The following is a 21,789-nucleotide window of genomic DNA, read 5'->3' as shown; positions in this document are numbered from 1 at the left end:
TATTAATACCATTGCAAAAAAAAGTTCCTATGTTACAAAAGGAAAACAATGTAACATAGCTAAAGTAACTCTACTTTCCAACTCTGTATAACATCATCATTCCTATTCACTACACATGTGTATTCGTGGTAATCTTGTCCCGCTTCATGTCCCGGCTTTCCATGGGAGCCCTGATCCGTTTTTTGTGAGCCTCCCGAAATGGGGAGGCTTGTTTTCAGTTCTTTTGGTTTCGGGACCATGGAAATCAGATCATTATGGGGGGGGGGGCTTCCCACCCATTGGCTCCCCTTCCCGGCATGCATGCTTCTTACCTGTCACCTGCTGTTTCTACTCTATACTAAGAGGCGCTCGGCCGTAGGCTTTAGCAGGCTCATGCACTTTCCGGGCCTGCCTGCTTGCCATGCCACACACACACTCTCCTTGGAAAGAGAGTGTGTGCGTATGGTGGGGCATGCAAGCTGGCCTGGAAAGTGTGTGCACCTGCCAGTGCTTACTGCCAAGCGCCTCTTACTCTAGAGCAAAAGGCGCCCAATTGCAGGTGCACTCTGGGCCTGCCTGCACGCCCCACCACACATACCCCACCACTCTCTCTGAGAATGTGTGTGTGGCAGGGCATGCAAGCCCAGAGCACACCTGCAGCCAAGCTCTGAACCTGCCTGCCTGCAAGCCCGCCACACACACACACACACACACACTTTCCAAGGCAAGGATGCACACAAAAGCAGACTTTTGTGTCAAGCAGATTTTCATGTGGGGAGAGGACTTCCCATTTTGTGCTTCCAAAGAAACAGAAGACACTTAAGAAATGGTAGAAACAGTAGGAATGGATTCCGTGAACATCTCTACTATTTACAACTTACAGCTTGCTTTCCAACTAAGGAAGACCAGATCTCATCAGATCCTAGAGGTTAAGCAGGGTTACCTGGATAGTATTTGCATGGGAGACCACCAACAAATATTAGGTGCTGTTGGCTATATTTCAGAAACAGCAATTGGCAAGATTTCCTTGCCTAAGAAAATTTTATGACATTCATGTGATTGTCTTGAGTCAACAGGAGACTTGAGTGCCCAAACACATGCATTCATTTATTCCACTAACTATGCACTGCTTACACATCCCTGATATTACAATATGATAATCATTTTTGTGCCTTCTTGGTTCCAATGGCTTGAAGTGTAGTCCAAGGCAGCTAATCTTAAAAATACATCTTAATTCGTTCAATGAAATTTATTCCAAGGAAAAGATGTACATGACTGCAGACTCATTGTTTCCATCTTCTTATTGTAACTGCCAAGAGTTCCAACATATTTCACTCTGCTGGAACATGCCCAGTGTACCTCGAAACTGTAAATGTGTGTCATTCTTTAGTAACCACTTCAGAGAGGATATTTTAAAGAATAGCTTTGCCCTAATTCTAGCATTTTTTTTCCATGATATCTAAACAAAGTTACGGATTGAAGTTGTGCAGATGTTAAGGTGAGCAAACTAACCTTATGCTCACCTTTACACTTGCACTACTTAGATGTGAACTTAGTTGAGACCAAGTCCAACACTGACCTTTTTGGCATGTATAACTTTAGTTAAAACCTAGTTACAATACAATCCTCTTCCAAGGCATTTAATAGTAGCTGTGAAGTTTCCAGTGTACTTCCATCAGTTGAGCTTAGTGCCCTTTTCTTTTGAGTTGGGGAGCAGGGAAAATAACAGTAATGGATAGAGGGGAATGTGACATCCCGTAGTTTACTGTTGATCCCCCTGTTTTCTACCCAGACATGCTACGCATCTCTTCTGTTTATAAAAAATAGAAAATCTGTTTGAGTAATCTATAGCAATTGTAAGCCATATTGTTGCCTGTATATGGAAAACATGATTTAAGTGTAACAGGCAAAGACAAAGATACGGAACAACTAGATGATGTAACTGGAAAATGATTTTAGTAAGGAGACGCTGAGGATTTATGTTCTTATTGGTTTGTATGGTTTTATATTTATATGCTAAATGTTTTTAATTGTATTTTATGTTGTTGGGAGCATCGAATTGTGCCAACTGTAAACCACCTTGAGTCACCTTTGGGCTGAGAAAGGCGGTATAAAAATACGGTAAATAATAAATAATAAGGTAGATTTCTCACCCTAGGTTGGATGCACCCTATGGCTTGTGGTGAATTGTGACAATCAATGGTCAAAACCACGAAGTAGTGGTTAGAACTGAACTGTTGCAAGACTTCTTTTCCTTTGGCCGTGATATCTAGAAAAGGCACTGAATCAGGCTTCTTCCACACAAAGTCCCACATTTTCTGCTTTGAACTGGAATATATGACAGTGTGGACTCAGATATCCCAGGCCCCTTCCACACAGCTGAATAAAGTTCCACATTTTCTGCTTTGAAGTGAAATATATGGCAGTTCAAAGCAGATATTGTAAGACTAATATTCTGGGTTATATGGCTATGTGGAAGGGCCATCAGGTTACGGTATTTATTTATTTATTTATTTGCTACATTTATATTCTACTTTTCTCCCCCTAAGGCAGTGGTTTTTGACAACGAACCACTTGACCAGGGACCAATTTGACCAGGGTACACTCTCCAACATTAGTACCAAAACGGTTATGAATCGGCTTTTGGGCAACTTCGGTTTGGTTATTTGGGATAGACCACATCAGCTCTAGTTTCTGATACAGAACATATGCCATCCAGTAGTCACCATCTGCTCATCCACAGAAAACCATGTTTAATAATCTAGAGCTGATGTGATCTATCCAAGGGGATGGGGCTGGTCAGCAACACAGAAGGAGTGACAAGCAGAGTAAAAGGTGTGGAAAATAAAATAAAATAAAATAAAATAAGAGGAAGGAGGCTCGCGGACCAGATTTTTGTCTTCACAGGTTAAGAACCACTGCCCTAAGGGTACTCAAAACAGTTTCCAACATTATAAAGACAAAATTCAATGCTGTACATGCATGTGAAAACCAAAAGATAATAGCAAGACAATAACATATAACTATAAATTATCCTAACCAAATTAAAACATAAACATAAAATAACATTTAGACATACAGCATAAAAGACAAAACATCAATAATACAATAACATTTATATTAAAACCCACCAATAAACACCAGGATTAAAATCATGCCATCCAAAATCAAATCTGTAGTCGTTCCACTGGTCCATTCTCTATTCGTTATTATCTTATTGCACTACGAGCTTTGCTGCCCAAAACCTTGGTCACATAACCACATTTTACTTTCTTCTAACCCACGTGAACATGCTGCAAGAGTGCTTTGTACACATATCATAAGTAAAAACACCTACCAGCCAACAGGAACCAACCTGTGTCATTTCTCACAGCCTGACCATTTTCATATCTCCAGTCTAGGAGAGGTGAGTGTAAATCTAGTTTTCATTTTGATCTGAAAGTGACACGGTTGTCTCAAAGATGCTATAATCTCAGTTAGTCTCAAAGATGCTACAAGATACCTTTGCATAGTGATCCAGACTAACATAACCATGTCTTTGGAATCTTTTCACAGCATGGAGCCACCTCAACTTATTAAACAACACTGCAATTTTAAAAAGAAAGACATTTTTCTCTGTTGCAGTTATATGCATTTCTGCCTTGACTCTCTTCAGTAGGTATAGTTTACCCTGAGGGAAAACAGTAACTCACTGCTAAAGTACATGTGTTGCATGTAGAAGGGCCTAGATTAAATTTCAATAACAACATGAAAAATTTGATAGCAGGACTAGGAAAAATCTAGGTCTGTGACTGCAGAAAACAGCTGCTGACAATTGGCAATATGGGTCTGGGTAAACCCAATATCTGACTCAGTATAAGACAGCTTCCTATGTTCACACATTAATTGATCCCTGAGGCTAAAAGAAGTCAGTTCCATGGAGAGACATCAAAGCATTTGATGACATACACATTAACACAGCATTGCAAACTGCTTTCCAGCCAGCAGTGTTCCTGCTTTGCCAACTATAAGCAGTTTCCTTTTGTGGGGAAATATGGCTGTGAAGAGGAAGCAAAATAAAAATGGCTGTTGACAAAGAAACACCTATCCACTGTGTGAAAGCCAGCTGTTTCCTCCCAAGACAGCCTATACATCTGGGAATCAAATGGTATTATTTTAAACTTTGCTCATAATTACTCAATAGGAAAGCCAATTTGAGACTGCAAATGACAACAGCTCAGAGTCATTACCTGAAGCTGGCATAACAACTCCATTGATAGTAGCACCAGATACAGTAAAAAAAGACATGGAAACTGGTGTTTTTAGTTTTCAGGTGGTACACAAAATATTTTTTAATATATTTTTTTAAGTGGGCATTATTGTAGGGATTACTCAGGAGAGATTTTTCAGTTTTCAAAATAGATACATTTTAAAGCAAGAGGTCATAATTGAGTGAAACGGCAGGATAAAAATCTGCCAAATGTTTATTTATTTACCATATTTATACCCTGTCCTTCTCAACCCCAAAGGGGACTCAAGGTGGCAAATCAATAAATAATTGATAAATTTACCACACAGAAGGAAACAAGCTTGGCAAAGTATTTGGGAAATGTACTATATGCTTCTTCTACTCTTCTTTCTGTACCAGAAGCTAGATTTCTGTCGGTAGAGGTAGAGACATCCGTGGAAGATAAAACCAAACGCTTTTTTTTCATGTCAGGAGTGATTTGAGAAACTGCAAGTTGTTTCTGGTGTGAAAGAATTGGCCATCTGCAAGGATGTTGCCCAGGGGACACCTGGATGTTTTGATGTTTTACCGCATGAGGAGCTGGAACTGACAGAGGTAGCTCATTTGCACTCTCCCTGGATTCGAATCTCCGACCTGTCGGTCTTCAGTCCTGCCAGCACAAGGGTTTAACCCACTGCACCATCGGGGTCTCCAACCAAATGCTACAGCAATCATACATTTCACATAGGCAAGGAGTTTGGGAATTGAACCACAGCAAATGCTTCTGTTTAAAAGGCATCCCAAGCTCTTGTTGTAGCCCATGATCTGTGCCGATTGGGTATTTTGACCTTTAATTTTAGGTTTGGCAAGACCACCACTGCATGAACCTCAGGCTGCCTCTATCTCCTATATATACTAGTTAGAATTTAGTAAACTTTGTGTTTTCAAATAATTCTAGCTGTATCCTCAGTTCACCTCTAATACGATAAATAATAAATAACCAGTTGGGATTCAAATGAATGTACAATGTAATTAATCTTACCTATAACTGTGTTTTAAACACACAGATAGCATGTATGAATAAATGTGGGGCCAGGAGAAGTTATAACTTCCAGAATGGCTGCTAGGATTGGGGTATTTTGGAACCTTTAATCCAAAAGTAACTGTGAAACTATGAATACGTATTTCTTCCCAGAGAGCAAAGGGATACGGTAAATGCCACTGAACAATTACTGAACTCCAGTTCCTTTGATACTTCAAATACCATTCTTAAAATCTTAAATATTTAGTTTAATATAAACTAACATGCATTACCATCCACTTCCTCTGATGCCCTGATGAAGTACAATAGTCAAGTTTCCTGTATAAACACATTTCTGCCTGAAGCTTGGCAATTGTATTCCATCAGTGTATCTTAATAAATGCTCATGCTAAAATAAACCAGAGTCTTAAATGTCCCATGAAGACACAGCAGTTGAGTGTTGGACTTGGACACTGGGAGACCAGGGATCAAAACATCACCTGGCCATTGAAATGAACTGAGTGCTCTTGCTTGTTCAAGTCATGATCTCTCAGCCTCAGGAGGCATTGGCAAATCTTCTCTGAGCAAATTCTAACAAGAAATTCCTACGACATTTCTTTTAGGGAAGCTATATGTTAGAAATGAGTTGAAGCAATACAACAACAACCCATGGGACTTCTTCCCTATTTCCTTCCCTTCTTTTCATATAGTTTATTTGATACTGCCTATAATGTTGTTGAGTATTTTCCAAACCTCCAGAGCAAATCTGGGAGGGATTCAGAGGCTGCAGGTGGAAACTGATTGGGGACTTCTGCTATTTCCACGACCAAGTGAAGTCTGTGAATAGAGAATGGCTTGTCAATTTTTGAAACGATCTAGGATGCACTTTGCAACATTAGGAAAAAGGCTTGTGCTAAAGATATTGCAATCTGAAGATGAAGCAACAAGATAAGGAGAGGAGAGGAACACAGAAGCTATTAGACACCCTTAAGCTATTACAGGGTAGGTGATGTCTCACTTATCTCCAGGAATTCTGGAACCCAATTTATAATTTTGGTGGGTATTGCTGAACTCTGTTATGTCAGCTCCACCAGCTGCCAATCTGCTACTGAGCACAATTCAAAGTCCTGGCTTTAGGCTATAAAGTCCTAAACGGTTCTGGCCCAGCTTATCTGTCCAAATGTATCTCTATGAACCACCGTAGAGTTTAAGATCATCTGGATAGGCCCTGCTCTAAGTCCTGCCTCCCTCGCAGGCACAATTGGCAGAGATGAGAGACAGGGCCTTCTCAGTGGTGGCCCCTCGGTTGTAGAGCTCCCTCCTCAGGGATGGTAGATCAACCTCCTCCCCCCTAACCTTCTGCAAGAGAGTGAAAACATGGCTTGTGACCAAGCTTTTAGAGAACTATTGCAATAGATAGACTTGGAACAATGTCCAATCACCATTTGAACAGCCCATATTACGCTCATGGATTATGTGTTTAACACTGAATGTATTGTTTTTAAATGTTTTAATTGTTTTAATGTATTTTTAATTTAATTTTAATATTTATTTAAGTGTACATTGTGTTTTAAGGCATCGAATCAATGCCTGTATGTAAAGCCACCTTTAGTCCCCTCCAGGGTGAGAAAGGTGGGGTAGAAATGTCGTAAGTAAATAAGTAAGTAAATAAATAAATAAATACAGCATATGCACAAATATTTGAGCATGCTGCTCCCAAACATATACTTCCAAATATCTGAAGGAAAGTGAGAGGTAACAGCGAGGAATCAACATGCTGAAACTAACCCCCTGCAATGTTGACCTTGGATGGAAAATGTCACAGATTTTTCTTTTCTCACACAGGCCAAATGCAAGCCTTACTTATGACAATAGTGAGTTTTTTAAAATGAGACTGAACAAAGCACATGAAAAAGACCTAAGGGAAAAGTAGGGAATAATGCGTATTATAATGGCAGCTGGATTCACTTAGCCAGTGCTAACATATAAAAATGAGGAAAAGGCACACATTGCATTAGCCTAGAGGCTGTGGATGGGTTTTGATCACCCATTCTCAAGATGCATCGTAAATATCAGGTTGAACATTGCACATGGACATATCCTTGGATGAATAGAGGCAGCCAATATTGATCTGATAGATCAGACAACCCGGCAGCGGTCTAGAGGATCAAAGGGCATCCTCCAGGGAACAAAAAGGAGAAGAGGAGAATGAGAATGAGAGGCTCCAATTAAGCGGCAGCAGTGTTAATTAATTCATGTAGAAGCAGGGAACATTTTCAGCAGAGCAAGTCTAAAGTTAGTACTGCATGACCGCATTATGGATGGCAGAGCTCTTGTAATCCTTATAACCATAAAATCAGAATCCTTTTGCAGCTGAAGAATTTTTAAACAGTTCAGTTTTCATATTGTTATAAAGAATAAGTTGCTACTCCTCAGGCTAACCCAGGAAAGGATGGTTATTCTGCTACGGTGCTGCCCCTGTTCTAAACTTGTTTACACTGGGTTTGAAAATGCTGGAATACTGAAAATCACATACAATATATTATTTCAATGAAGTATATGCATCCAATTTGTCTCAATTGCCTAGGGGACGCCCGGATGATTTTGATGTTTTATCATCCTTGTGGGAGGCTTCTCTCATGTCCCCGCATGAGGAGCTGGAGCTGATAGAGGGAGCTCATCCGCCTCTCCCTGGATTCGAACCTGCGACCTGTCAGTCTTCAGTCCTGCCAACACATGGCTTTAACCCACTGCACCACCGGGGGCTCCTTGTTGCCAAATAATTCAAAGATATATAGCTAGATCCAATTACTGGTATGTTCCTAATGGTAGGACAGCTCGCTCATTTTACAAAGGGAAAGTATTTGCATTTTGCTTCTTTTTAAAAATCCCCAAAGGTACAGAGCAAAATTAAACAGTCACCCACAACCAAATACAACAGAACCAGCCACTTATTTTCTGTGATATGAACCTGTTAAGAACTGGAAATATTTTCTGTAATTCAACAAAATTTAAGAAGTTTTCCCATTGCCATTGCTTTTGTATCCCAGCCATAATACAGTTCAAAAAGATTTCCACTCTATAGACCACTGGTTCTCAACCTTCCTAATGCTACGACCCCTTAATACAGTTCGTCATGTTGCAGTAACCCCCAACCATAAAATTATTTTCGTTGCTACTTCATAAGTGCATTTTGCAACTGTTATGAATTGTAATGTAAATATATGACATGCAGGATATATTTTCATTCACTTGACCAAATTTGGCCCAAATACCCGATATGTTCAAATTTGAATACTGGCAGGGTTGTGGGGGGTTCAATTTTGTCATTAGGAAGTTGTAGGTTTATAGTTCACCTACAATCAAAGAGCATTCTGAACTCCACCAAAGATGGAACCAAACCTGGCACACAGAACTCCCATGACCAACAGAAAATACTGGAAGGGTCTGGTGGGCATTGACCTGGAGTTTTGGAGTTGTAGTTCACCTACAGCCAGAGAGCACTGTGGACTCAAACAATGATGAATCTGGGCCAAACTTGGCACGAATACTCAATATGCCCAAATGTGAACACTAGTGGAGTTTGGAAATATATACCTTGACATTTGGGAGTTTAGTTGCTGAGATTTATAGTTCACGTACAATCAAAGAGCATTCTGAACTTCACCAATAATAGAATTGGGTCAAAATTCCCACACAGAACCCCCATGACCAACAGTAAATAGTTTTCTGATGATCTTTGGCAACTCCCCTAACACCCTCCACGCAACTCCCTCGGGGGTCCTGACACCCAGGTTGAGAAGCGCTGCTATAGAAAGTGAAAGTGCTAAAAGCCAGTTCAAACAGAACAGGGATGGGGAACCATTGGACAGTGGGATGTTCATGAACAACAGTCTCCCCATCCTTTGTTGCCAGGAAGTTTTACAGGAACTGTTTGGACTTAGGCCACATCTACACTGCCAGATAAAATCCAACTATCTGCTTTGAACTGGATTATCTGGCAGTGGAGACTTATATAATCCAGTGAAAACCAGATAATCTGGGGTCAGATCCTGGGATATAGAGCAGTACAGAAGGGGCCTTAGAAACCTACAATATCTGAAGAATCACAAGTTCCTCTGCCCATGTACTAAGGCTGCGGGTTATAAGGAAACAGTGAAATCAATGATAATTGGCAGATCAATCATTTGTGATAACACAGAATCGACATTGATAAGCTTTGTTCTCCCTTTCTAGGACACACAACACACTCCTGCAGGACAGTCTTGTGGTGGATACTCTGATGTAAGTGCACACAGGAATGCAGATTGAATGCAGCTACAGAAGTACGTATGTTTAAGCCATTCTGCAGTGCAGGCGCATCATCCTCAAACAGCTACTCCCTTGACACTATCGATCAAAGAATTACATAACTGAAATAAAAGGCTTAGATACTTCTTGAGACTAGTGCTTATTGACTGTGATCTGTCTCAGTTTTGAGTTATTTTCTGACCAAATATTGTTTTCTACTTCTATTCCAACTGGGCAATCAATCTCTGTCATTTACCATTGAATATTCTGTATCTGCAATGCATTTTTGTATCCTTTTTCATAACACTGAATTCTTATGTGGCTTTATGTTTATTCCAATTTATGGAGAGCTTCTCATCGCTTTTTTTCTTAGTAAGTTTAATTTCAGAGGAGGTTTGGCTTCCTTCTGAGGCTGAGAGAGTGTAGATTGCCCAAGGTCACCAGCAGTTTTCCACAGCTGACTACAGATTTGAACCTTGGTCTCCTGAAATCTTAGGTTCAATGATCAAATCAGCGCATCACACTTCCTCACTGAGCCCCTGATGGCACAATGGATTAAACCCTTGTGTCGGCAGGACTGCTGACCAAAAGGTTGATGGTCCGAATCCGGCGTGGAGTGAGCTCCCATCTGTCTGCTCCAGCTTCTTGTGTTGGGACATGAGAGAAACCTCCCACAGGATGGTAAAACATCCGGGCGTCCCCTGGGCAATGTCCTTGCAGATTGCCATTTCTCTCACACCAGAAGCGATTTGCAGATTCTCAAGTCACTCCTGACACAGAAAAAACTACCTCACTGTTGAATAGGAGCACATATTGATCTCACTTTTTCAAGGTGCCTGGACAACTGAGGGCTGATAGCTTCAAAGAACTGTACCCCAACACTGTCTTGTTTAAAGCCACTGGGAATAGTCATGAGGAGACACCGAGGAAAAGTAGCATTGCTATGCTGTTAAGACCAAGCACTGTTCCACTGCTGCATCTTGAGTCACCTGTCATTGCATAAGTCCTGAACATCACAGTTGTTGGATGTCAGCAAAAAGCCTGAGTCTGAATTGTAGGCATTCTGAGTTAGTGGTTCCTAAGTTTGAGAAACAGGAAACCTACAAAGATTTATTCCTTCAAAAGAAGCAAGTGCACAGCTTCGATTCATCTTTGTTGCTGATCGTCCAGATGGTCTTAATGGCTTGGTAGCCTTTTGGTAACTTTGACTGGCATGACAGCAAAGGCACTCTTGCTCTAGAAAACAGTGGTTCAAATATTGGCAAACTCAGAGCTAGACTAACACAGAATGCCCTATGTGGCACTGCTCTTAAGGCTATGATAAAATTTGGAGCAGGGACATAATGATTTGGTAAGGGTTTTGCCTTCTCAAAACATAACCATTCTGCTAAATGAATTGTACTGGCTGCCTATTAGCTTCTGGATCAGAGTTAAAACTTCTGATGGTATAATGCCTTAAATGACCTGGTTAATTCCTTTGTAGACACAATTCACACCTGAGGGCATCTAGAGAAGATCTTCTGATGGTGCAACAAACTCCTGAAACCCAACGTATACACATCTCTCAATATGCAAAGGAATCTTGTACCACCTTCGAGACTGAGAAAATGAAGTTACTAACATAAGCTTTCACAGAGTCTACTCTCTTCCAATGCATCTTATTCTCCAAAATGCATTGCCTCAGTTAGTCACTAAAGTGCTACAAAATCCCTTTGCATACAAATACTCCAGAGCCCTGGTGGTACAGTGGGTTAAACTGTTGAGCTGCTGAACTTGCTGACCAAAAGATCAGTGGTTTGAATCCAGGGAGTGGGGTGAGCTCCCACTGTTAGCTCCAGCTTCTGCCAACCTAGCAGTTTGAAAACATGCAAATGTGAGTACATCAATAGGCACTGCTTCAATGGGAAGGTAATGGCACTCCATGCAGTCATGCTGACCACATGACCCTGGAGGTGTCTAAGGACAATGCCAGCTCTTCGGCTTATAAATGCAGAGTTGGACAAGACTAGATTTAAGGCAAAGGGAAAACCTTTACCCTTACTTATTCCAGACTAGCATAACTACATCTCTGAATTCTTTCCCCAGTATCAGACAAGCTCTAACAACTATTATTTATTGATACGTTCTGATTATTTCCTTCTTTTTTGCAAGCATTCCCTATGCGTTCCAATCTACCATCTACTTTATGAACAATGTAAACATTGCATTTTCTATTTTATGACTCAGCTTACATCTTCAAATATAAACAGTTTATAAATAAATTAATACATTAATAAACTAGACCCTTTGTAAATAATGGGGAAATGTCTTTGCACCAATTAAATACCAATTCCCAACTTCATCTCTGTCCTACTCATCTTCATAAAGGGACTGGACCTGATCAGCACCTTTGAGGTTGTTTATAGAAGACAACATAACTTCCCTCATGGCTGGCAGGAGCTTGTAAAGCCAAGATCTGAATGTAACACAATGACTAGTGCTATTCTAACTGGCCAAAATGGCCAAAGATCAACTGAGCCAAGTCGAGATGCATGGTACCCAAAGCCAGGACAGTTCTTTGAGCACATGACACTGACATTCTGGCAAACATCTTTTCCTTTTCCTGACAGTAGAAGCTATAATGAAACAAGTGACAATTTGCTTCTCTTGTATAATACCCAAAAATCTGCTGCCTCAGGCAGTCACTTCATTTGGCCTACAGATAGCACCAGCTCTATTTCCTCCATGGGTACTTGTTCATATAATGCAGCATTTCTCAACCTGGGGGTTGGTACCCCTGGGGGAGGGTCGCAAGGGGGTGTAACAGGGGTCATCAAAGACCATCAGAAAACACTGTATTTTCTGTTGGTCATGGGGGTTCACTATGGGAAGTTTGGCCCAATTATATCGTTGGTGGGCATACTGAGTGTTCATGCCAACTTTGGTCCAGATCCATCATTTTTTGAGTCCACAGTGCTTTCTGGATGTAGGTAAACTACAACTCCAAAACTCAAGGTCAGTGCCCACCAAACCCTTTGCAGTATTTTCTGTTGGCCATGGGAGTTCTGTGAGCCAAGTCTGGTTCAATTCCATTGTTAGTGGAGTTCAGAATGCTCTTTGGTTGTAGGTTAACTATAAATCCCAGCAACTACAACTCCCAAATAACAAAATCAATCCCCCCTCCCCCCCCCCCCCAACGCCACCAGTATTCAAATTTGGGCATATCGGGTATTTGTGCCAAATTTGGTCCATTGAATGAAAATACATCCACAACATGAGGAAGTGTACTAAGGGGTTGCGGCACTGATATAATGTCTGTCACAGGAGTGTAACAAGCATCGCACATTGATTGAACTGGCAAAGCTATAGAGAATACGAGGGTTCACGCAGGGTCACTGGCTGGGTCTTCAATGAAGAAGTCAAGCCATGACAATTTGCCAATAAAGGATGACAAGGAAACCAAGACACCCACTTAAGAGAGTGGCAATGTCCTTACACCAATATCTGGATTCGCTCCAAAGGGAAATTCTTTTCAAATCTGTAAGGCTCAAGTGGTCGTTCAGAAAATGCAAGGACACAGCTATTAATATGCGTCTCAGAGAACAGATGAAATCTTGTTGTCCATCAAGTCCCAAATAATAAGCTGCATCAAGGAAACCCAGATGGCCCAGATGTGCCTCACTGTATACAGGAAGAGCAAATAATGGTCAGCCAATTTGACTAGAGGACAGCATTCTTGTGCCTGAATATTAAATGGGCACTGCCATGCCAAACACAGTGCTGCTCAGTACATCATCCAGTCTAGTCCACTTTCCTGCATCAAATCTTACTGTGCCACTAAATGCAGAACAGAAATCAGGAAAAACGTCCTGTTATGACAGAGATCCTTTATTTGGGACAGGATTATTCAATGCGGCTGACAGTGCCACTTGCATAATTCAGTCACAGGGTATCTTTTTTGTCTGTCCTTTGAAACTGCCTAGGAAAATCACTTGCCTCACACAGAAACTTGGTTCAGTTTTGGTGCTCAACTCATGAGCTCTCTCACACACATAATTCAATCTCCAAATAAAATTTGGAGCTGTGTTGTCGAAGGCTTTCATGGCCAGAATCACTAGGCTGTTGTCATATTTCCAGGCTGTATGTCCTTGTTCCAGAAGTATTCTCTCCTGACATTTCATGTGCATCTATAGCAGGTATCCAACCTGGACACAGCATATTATTTGAGAACACAGAAATGCTGGAGCACTCTCACAACTACCATGTCAAACTACACAGAGAAGCCACTGAAATCCACAGGCATGTGGACAATTTCAACAGAAAGGAAAAAACAATGAAAATGAACAAAATCTGACTACCAGTATTTTAAAAACTCTGAAATCAGGACAGTAAATAAAGAAGAACACTCAGAAAACAGAAGACTTCCAGACATGACATAATCAGGGCCAGCTAACAACTAGAAGTTTGAAAACATGTAATGTGAGTAGATCAATAGGTACCGGACTGGCGGGAAGGGCACGGTGCTCCATGCAGTCAATCTGGCCACATGGCCTTGGAGGTGTCTACAGACAACGGCAGCTTTTCGGCTTATAAATGGGGATGAGCACCACTCCCCAGATTCAGACACAACTAGACATTATATTAGGGGAAACCTTTACCTTTAACAACTCCCAACAAAGGATTCCCCCAGGTAGGCAGCATCCAGGCTTTGAAACTGCAAGTCCATTCAATGCTGATCAAGGTGGCCAATTGCAACATTCACACCTGCCTCAAACTGGTAAGAGTTTGTTTCCCACCCTGGGCATTCCACATATATATATACCACACTTGCCTAGTTTCCAACAGAACTCACAACCTCTAGGCATGCTTGCCATAGATGTGGGTGAAACGTCAGGAGAGAATGTTTCTGGAACATGGCCATACAGGCCAGAAAACTCACATCAACCCTGTATCTTGGGGCTCTTTAAATAGTCAAACATATGAGTTGCAGGCACTGTCTGCACTTGAGAAAGCCACCAATGCCAGTTGCAAGTTATGTCATCATAAATGCACCAATCTCCAATGGAAGGTGTCACGAGGCTTTGTTGTTGTTATTGATTACACACAAGCGCATTCTCAAGGGACAGGGATGGTGACATCACTTGCCAAAGCTGCTGTGCTTTTGATTTGTGTGCCTTCAAGTCCTTTCTGAATTGTGACAACCCGAAGGTGAAGGCATCACTTGGCAGAATTGGCTCAGAGGGGGTTTGCTCTTGCTTTCCTCTGAGGCTTGTCAAGCGTTACCATCACACTATGCCAAGAGGTCTGGGACTGGGGAAAAGGATAAAATAAAGTACTTCCTCCCACCTTCCCCATTCTCAAAAGATCTCTTTGGCACTTGCAGCCTTCAGTCCCACCAGAAAAGCTTCAAGGGAGATACCCCTCTCCCCTGCCATGGCATGCATCTTATGATTACGATTATGATCAAAGGCTTTCATGACCAGAATCACTGGGTTGTTGTAGGTTTGTCGGGCTATATGGCAATGTTCTAGAAGCATTCTCTCCTGACGTTTTGCCTGCATTTGTGGCAGGCATCCTCAGAGGTTGTGAGGTCTGTTGGAAACTAGGAAAATTGGGTTTATATATCTGCAGTTTCCTATTTTTCCAATATAGCCTAAAAAACCTACACCAGCCCAATGATTATGATTATTTGTATTGTCGAAGGCTTTCATGGCCGGAATAATTGGGTTGTTGTAGGTTTATCGCGCTATATGGCCATGTTCCAGAAGCATTCTCTCCTGATGTTTCGCCTGCATCTATGGCAAGCATCCTCAGAGGTTGTGAGGTCTGTTGGAAGCTAGGAAAATTTATATATCTGCAGTTTCCTAGTTTCCAACAAGACTCTTCATAAAATCATAGAACCATAGAGTTGGAAGAGACTTCATGGGCCATCCAGTCCAACCCCCTGTCAAGAAGCAGGAAAATTGCATTCAAAGAACCCCCGACACATGGCCACCCAGCCTCTGTTCAAAAGCCTCCAAAGAAGGAGCCTCCATCACAACCCGGGGCAGAGAGTTCCACTGCTGAACACCTCTCACAGTCAGGAACTTCTTCCTGATGTTCAGATGGAACCTCCTTTCTTGTAGTTTGAAATCTCCTTGCTTGTAGTTTGATGATCTATGACAGGCATCTTCTGAGGATACCTGCCATAGATGCAGGCGAAATGTCAGGAAACTAGGAAACTGCAGATATATACACCCCATTTTCCTAGTTTCCAACAGACCTCTCAATCTCTGATGATGCCTGCCATAGATGCAGGCGAAACGTCAGGAGAGAATGCTTCTAGAGCATGGCAATATTGTGCAACGATTTTGATTATTTGTACTGTCGAAGGCTTTCATGGCCAGAATCACTGGGTTGTTGTAGGTTTTTCAGGCTATATGGCCATGTTCCAGAAGCATTCTCTCCTGACATTTTGTCTACATCTATGGCAGGCATCCTCAGAAGTTGTGAGGTCTGTTGGAAACTAGAAAAATGTAGTTTATATATCTGCAGTTTCTTAGTTTTCCTAGTTTCCAGCAGACCTCACAACCTCTGAAGATACCTGCCATAGATGGAGGCGAAACGTCAGGAAAGAATGCTTCCAGAACATTGCCTGAAAAACCCACAACAACCCAGTGATGATGCTGATTGTTTGATGGCTCCCCTCTACTCACATAATGCTTGGAAGGGCTTCTCCTTTTCTCCACGTCCACCACGTTAGCATCCAGGACGCTGTAGGACAGCATCTTGGTCCCGTCCAGGAAAACCAGGAAACGCACACTCCGTCCAGATGTATCCTTGGATGTATTCCTCCAGAAGGATTTCCTGGGGTGCCTCCTCGCCCCCGCCTTTGCTTTCCTGCTCCGGTGGAGATAGGACAACCCCAAACTTTGCAGATCTTTGCAGAAGGCGAGCTTTCAATAGGCAGGGTTTGTATCAAAGGGGAGAATGTCTCCCGGCGCTGCAGGCATGCCGGCGAAGTCCTTGCAGAGTCCCTTCCAAGAGAAGCCTAGGACTGCGTTGAGGGGAAGCGCGAGGGAATGGAGTCAGTCCCCTCAGGCAGTTAGTTCCCGGAGTGTTTGTTGTGTTTGTTTATGTGTCTCTTTCTCTGGAGATGCCTGCCTGCCTTCGCTTCCCCCCTGCCTCCCTCCTTCCTTTTCCCTTCCCTTCCAATGCTGGGCTGTTTGATCTTCAGCTTCCTTAGAGAAGCCTTTGGCAACGCTCCTTGGTGCAGCTGCTGCTGTTTCTGCTGCTTGAAGGGAAGGAAGGAAGGAGGCAAAGGCAAGGCAGGGCGAGGGGCTCCTTCTCCTCGCTCGCCTCTTCGCCGGACCAGGCGAGGGGCTGGACTTCAAGGAGGAGGAGCGGAGGGAAGGAGAAAGCCGGGTCTCCCCTCTCTTTCTTTCTTTCTCTCCCGGGGCTGGGCACTCCTAGGGAAGCCCCCCTCCAGCCCGGCTCCTCCCCCTCAGCGCCTCCTGCCCGCGGGGAGCCTGAGGAGATTGGCAAGGAAGCCCGAGGGCAAGAAGGGATGCCTCCCGCCTCTGGAAAGCCCCCTCCCTGGCTACCAGGGCCTCGTTTCAGGCCGGACAGAAGCGTCCGCTTTGCGCGCCAAAGAAAAGCTCCCCGGGACTTCTAAGTCGGGAGGGAAAACTTCCAGCCTAAGGGACACCCTTGTTCCTGCCAAGTTTAGGGTGCATCTCCCGGTGACGCAATGGGTGAAGCCAGGCACCCTCAAACTCCGGCCCTCCAGCTTTTTAGGCCTTCAACTCCCAAAATTCCTGACAATTGAACAAGCTCGTTAGGCCTTTTGGGAGTTGGGGGAACAAACAGCTAGGCAGTTTGAGGATGCCTAGGTTAAACCCTTCTGCCCGCAGGACTGAAGACTGAGGTTCGAATCCGGGGAGAGCGCAGATGAGCTCCCTTTGTCAGCTCCAGCTCCCCATGCGGGGACATGAGAGGACCTCACTACCTCTAAGGATGCTTGCCATAGATGCAGGCGAAACGTCAGGAGAGAATGCCTCTAGACCATGGCCATATAGCCCGAAAAAACTTACAACAACCCAGAAGTCTTCCTTACTTAGGTAAGGATCCCTCATTGTCGGAGTAGGATTGGTGTAGTGGCGGTGGATCCGTAGGTGACTGTGGAGACCTATTCTTGATCTGCATCTTCTCCCGCCGTGAGGGCATTGGTTTCCAGATGGAAAGCAGTCCCGGTCGGGGTTGGCATGACGCACCTTCCTCTTGACACATTTCTCTCTTTCGCCCTCCATTTGTGCCTCTTTGAATTCTACAGCACTGCTGGTCACAGCTGACCTCTAGCTGGAGCGCTCAAGGGCCAAGGCTTCCCAGTTCATGCCAGAGTTTTTAAGGTTGGCTTTGAGCCCATCTTTAAATCTCTTTTCCTGCCCTCTGACATTCCGTTTTCTGTTCTTGAGTTCAGAGTAGAGCAACTGCTTTGGGAGATGGTGGTCAAGCATCCGGACAACATGGCTGGTCCAGCGGAGTTGATGTTAGAGGACCATTGTTTCAATGCTGGTGTTATTTGCTTCTTCCAGCACGCTGACATTTGTCCGCTTGTCTTCACAAGAGATTTGCAGGATTTTCCGGGGACAGCACTGATGGAATTGTTCCAGGAGTTGCATGTGACATCAGTAGACAGTCCACATTTCGCAGGCATATAGCAGGGTTGGGAGGACAATAGCTTTATAAGCAAGCACCTTGGTATTCCTACGGATGTCCCGGTCCTCAAACACTCTCTGCCTCATTCAGAAAAAATGCTGCACTCACAGAGCTCAGACAGTGTTGTATTTCAGTGTCAATTTTGACTTTTGTGGAGAAGTGGCTGCCAAGGGAGCGGAAATGATCAACATTTTCTAATGTTACACCATTAAGCTGTATTTCTGGCATTGGAGAGGGATTGGCTGGTGACTGCTGGAAGAGCACTTTGCTTTTCTCAATGTTCAATTACAGACTGAGCTTCTTGTATGCTTCTGCGAAGGTGCTTAGAGTGGCTTGTAGGTTGTCTTCTGAATGCACATAGATGACACTATCATCAGCATATTGGAGTTCTATAACACATGTTGATGTAACCTTGGTTTTGCACTTCAGTCTGCTGAGGTCAAATAGCTTTCCATCTGCCCAATAGATGATTTCCACTCCAGTGGGAAGCTTCCCATCAACAAGATGAAGTATCATAGCGATGAAAGCCCTCAAGGATGGTAAAACACCAAAACATCCAGGTGTCCCCTGGGCAATGTCCTTGCAGGCGGCCAATTCTCTCATACCAGAAGCAACTTGGCAGTTTTTCAAGTCGCCTCTGACATCGAAAAAAAAATCTCTACTGTAGACTTATTGCACTCTGGGGTAATAGTATGATAGCTGGGTCAGGAAGCTCTGAGCGTTACGGAGATGCTGCATCACTCCTTCAGGAGTACTGTTTGTGCAAAAGAGACTTAGCTAATGTAAGCCATGTTGGAGACAGATAATATAGAAGGAATGTAAGAGTTCTATAATGGTGAGACCCTAACCCTTACCCTAACCCTGAACCATATCATAAGCCTAAGCAACCCCTTACCCAACCCCTAACCCTTACCCTAACCCAAACCCTAAACTTTACCCTAAACCTTGCCCTAACCCTAACCCTTACTCTAAGCATCCCCTCCTTTCTATCCTTCCTTCATTCTCCTTGCTCTCACTCTGCCTCCTCTCTTCCCTTATTCACAGCTACCTTTGCAGCATCTCCATAATGTTCAGAGCTTCCGGACCCAGCTATCATATTATCACTCACTATGGTGCCACTTCAACTGCCATGCAGCCTGAGAGTTGTGGTTTGGGTTTTGTGTGTGTGTGTGAGGAGTGACTTGAGAAACTGCAAGTTGCTTCTGGTATAGAGAATTAACAGTCTGCAAGGATGTTGCTTAGGGAATACCCGCATGTTTTGATGTTTCTACCATCCTTGTGGTAGAGACTTGAGAAACTGCAAGTTGCTTCTGGTAGAGAGAATTGGCAGTCTGCAAGGACATTGCCCAGCGGACACCCAGATGTTTTGATGTTTCTACCATCCTTGTGGGAGGTTTCTCTCATGTCCCTGCATGTGGAACTCGAACTGACAAAGGGAGCTCATCCGTGCTCTCCCCGGATTCGAACCTCCATCCTGCTGGTCTTCAGACCTGCCTGCATCAGGGTTTAACCCATTGCACCACCGGGGGCTCCAATACACTTTGGCAGAAAAGGCTAGAATTCTCAGTGTTGAGGCCGACACCGGGCACCATAGGCTAGTGCTTCACTCAGCAGAAGGCACTAGAATCTGCTGGTTTCCTAAGGGCTCTTGGAGATCAGCTCCCAGAATCCCAAAGTTTCAGGGAACTGAAGTCCAACATATCCAGAAGACTAGAGTTTGTAGACAAAACTGGTTTAGACTCTTGGAGGGAGTTATTGGGTTTTCTGGGGGGGGGGGGGGGGGTAAAATATGAGTTCAATAATCCCTCAGTTAGCATATTATTCTGGACAATCAACAAAAAGGGAGTTTCTTTGATGGGTTGTTGTGAGTTTTTTGGGCTGTATGGCCATGTTCCAGTGGCATTCTCTCCTAACATTTCACCTTCATCTGTGACTGCAGCTTCATGGTTACCCATGCTATTCAAGTTCACTGACTGCAGCATTCACACTTGCTTCAACAGACTTGCTTCCCACCCCGAACCTTCCACAAATATATTCTGTTGCCTCACTGCCAACAGAAACTTTGAAGATACCAGCCAGATGCAAGCATAATGCTACAGGACATAATGCTACTGGAACGTGGCCATACAGCCCAAAAAACTCACAGCAACTCAGTGGTTCTGGACATGAAAGCATTCAACAACACAAATAGTTTATTCTTTTCTTGAAAAGGGTTGTAACAACATGGTGGCAGACATCATGGCATAGTGGTTTGCTTGTTGGTCTCTAGGACTTAATGAGATCAGGATTCTTATTCCCCTTCAGTGATGGAAACTCACTGGGCAATCTTGGGCAAGTCTCAGTTTCTCACTCAGAAGGAGGCCATAGAAACCTCCTCTGAATAAACTCTGCCATGGCACCCTATAATTGTTTATTTGTTCAGTCGCTTCCGACTCTACATGACCTCATAAACCAGCCCATGTCACCACTCCCAACTCCTTCAAGGTCCCAGTTCCTTCAAGAACACCATCCACTGATCTTGCCCTTGGTCTGCCCCTCTTCTTTTTTCCTTCCATTTCCCCCAGCATCATTGTCTTCTCCAAGCCTTCTTGTATTCTCATTATGTGGCCAAAGTACTTCATCTTGGCCTCTAATATCCTTCCCTCCAATGAGCAGTCAGGCTTTATTTCCTGAAGTATGCACTGGTCTGATCATGCGGTCCAAGACACTCTCGGAATTTTCCTCCAGCATCACAGTTCAAAAGTATCTATCTTCCTTCACTCAGGCTTCCTTATGGTCTAGCTCTCACATCTGTAGGTTACTACGGGGAATACTATTGCTTTAACTATGCAGATCTTGTTTGCCAGTGTGATGTCTCTACTCTTAACTATTTTATCGAGATTGGTCATTGCTTTCCTCCCAAGAAGTAAACGTCTTCTGATTTCCTGGCTGCAATCTGTATCGGCAGTAATCTTTGCACCTAGAAATACAAAGTCTGTCACTGCCTCCACATTTTCTCCCTCTATTTGACAGTTATCAATCAGTCTTGTTGCCATAATCTTGGCTTTTTTGATATTTAATTGCAACCCAGCTTTTGCACTTTCTTCTTTCACCTTGATTAGAAGGCTCCTTAGCTCCTCCTCCCTTTCAGCTATCAAAGTGGTATCATCTGCACATCCAAGGTTGTTAATGTTTCTTCCAGCAATTTTAACTCCAGCTTTGAAGGAACATAATACCAGTCCTTGCTGACCCAGTTGGAGAGATGGGAAAAACAAGGCCAGGTTAGAGTTGCCATTTCAAGACCATCCTGAACCCAGAGGTTTTCACGTTGAAACTAGAGATCGAGGGATGGCACAGGGGATACCATTCAGCATTGCTCATAAGTACTGTATCAACTGCGGGTGCTCACATCTTGTCTTTCAAAAAGAGACAGGCACCTCTTGTAATCATGCTATAAAATTTGATCAGGAGGGGGCAAGACACAAATAAAAAAAATTACTGTGCTGTGTTAAATTTTGAAACTAGGCAGCACTCTTGCTCTACTAGAATGTATAAACTGGCCACTTGAGGCAAGTAATTTTAATGCATGTTATCTCTTTTTAATTAACTAATCTATGCAGGTTATGTTTCCAGAAGT

General features: G+C 43.2%; 1 protein-coding gene across 3 annotated transcripts in view; it reads right to left on the bottom strand.

Moving 5' to 3' along the window:
- The window catches only part of SH3PXD2A (SH3 and PX domains 2A), a 320,633-nt gene extending 303,736 nt beyond the window's left edge, over positions 1 to 16,897 (bottom strand). For 2 of the 3 annotated variants that reach the window (XM_060768323.2, XM_060768324.2), the window contains exon 1: positions 16,172 to 16,896. In XM_060768323.2, coding sequence (XP_060624306.1) covers positions 16,172 to 16,243 — 72 coding nt within the window. In that variant the 5' untranslated portion in view covers positions 16,244 to 16,896. Of the gene's footprint in view, positions 1 to 16,171 lie in introns of all 3 variants that reach the window. The other variant, XM_060768325.2, reaches the window with a different exon arrangement.
- Positions 16,898 to 21,789: the final 4,892 nt, after the last annotated feature.

Source organism: Anolis sagrei, chromosome 3 (genome assembly GCF_037176765.1).
Source record: "Anolis sagrei isolate rAnoSag1 chromosome 3, rAnoSag1.mat, whole genome shotgun sequence".
NCBI classification, from domain to species: Eukaryota; Metazoa; Chordata; class Lepidosauria; order Squamata; family Dactyloidae; genus Anolis; species Anolis sagrei.
Note: the sequence above shows the minus strand (reverse complement) of the source record. Positions and strands in the feature narration are given on the sequence as shown.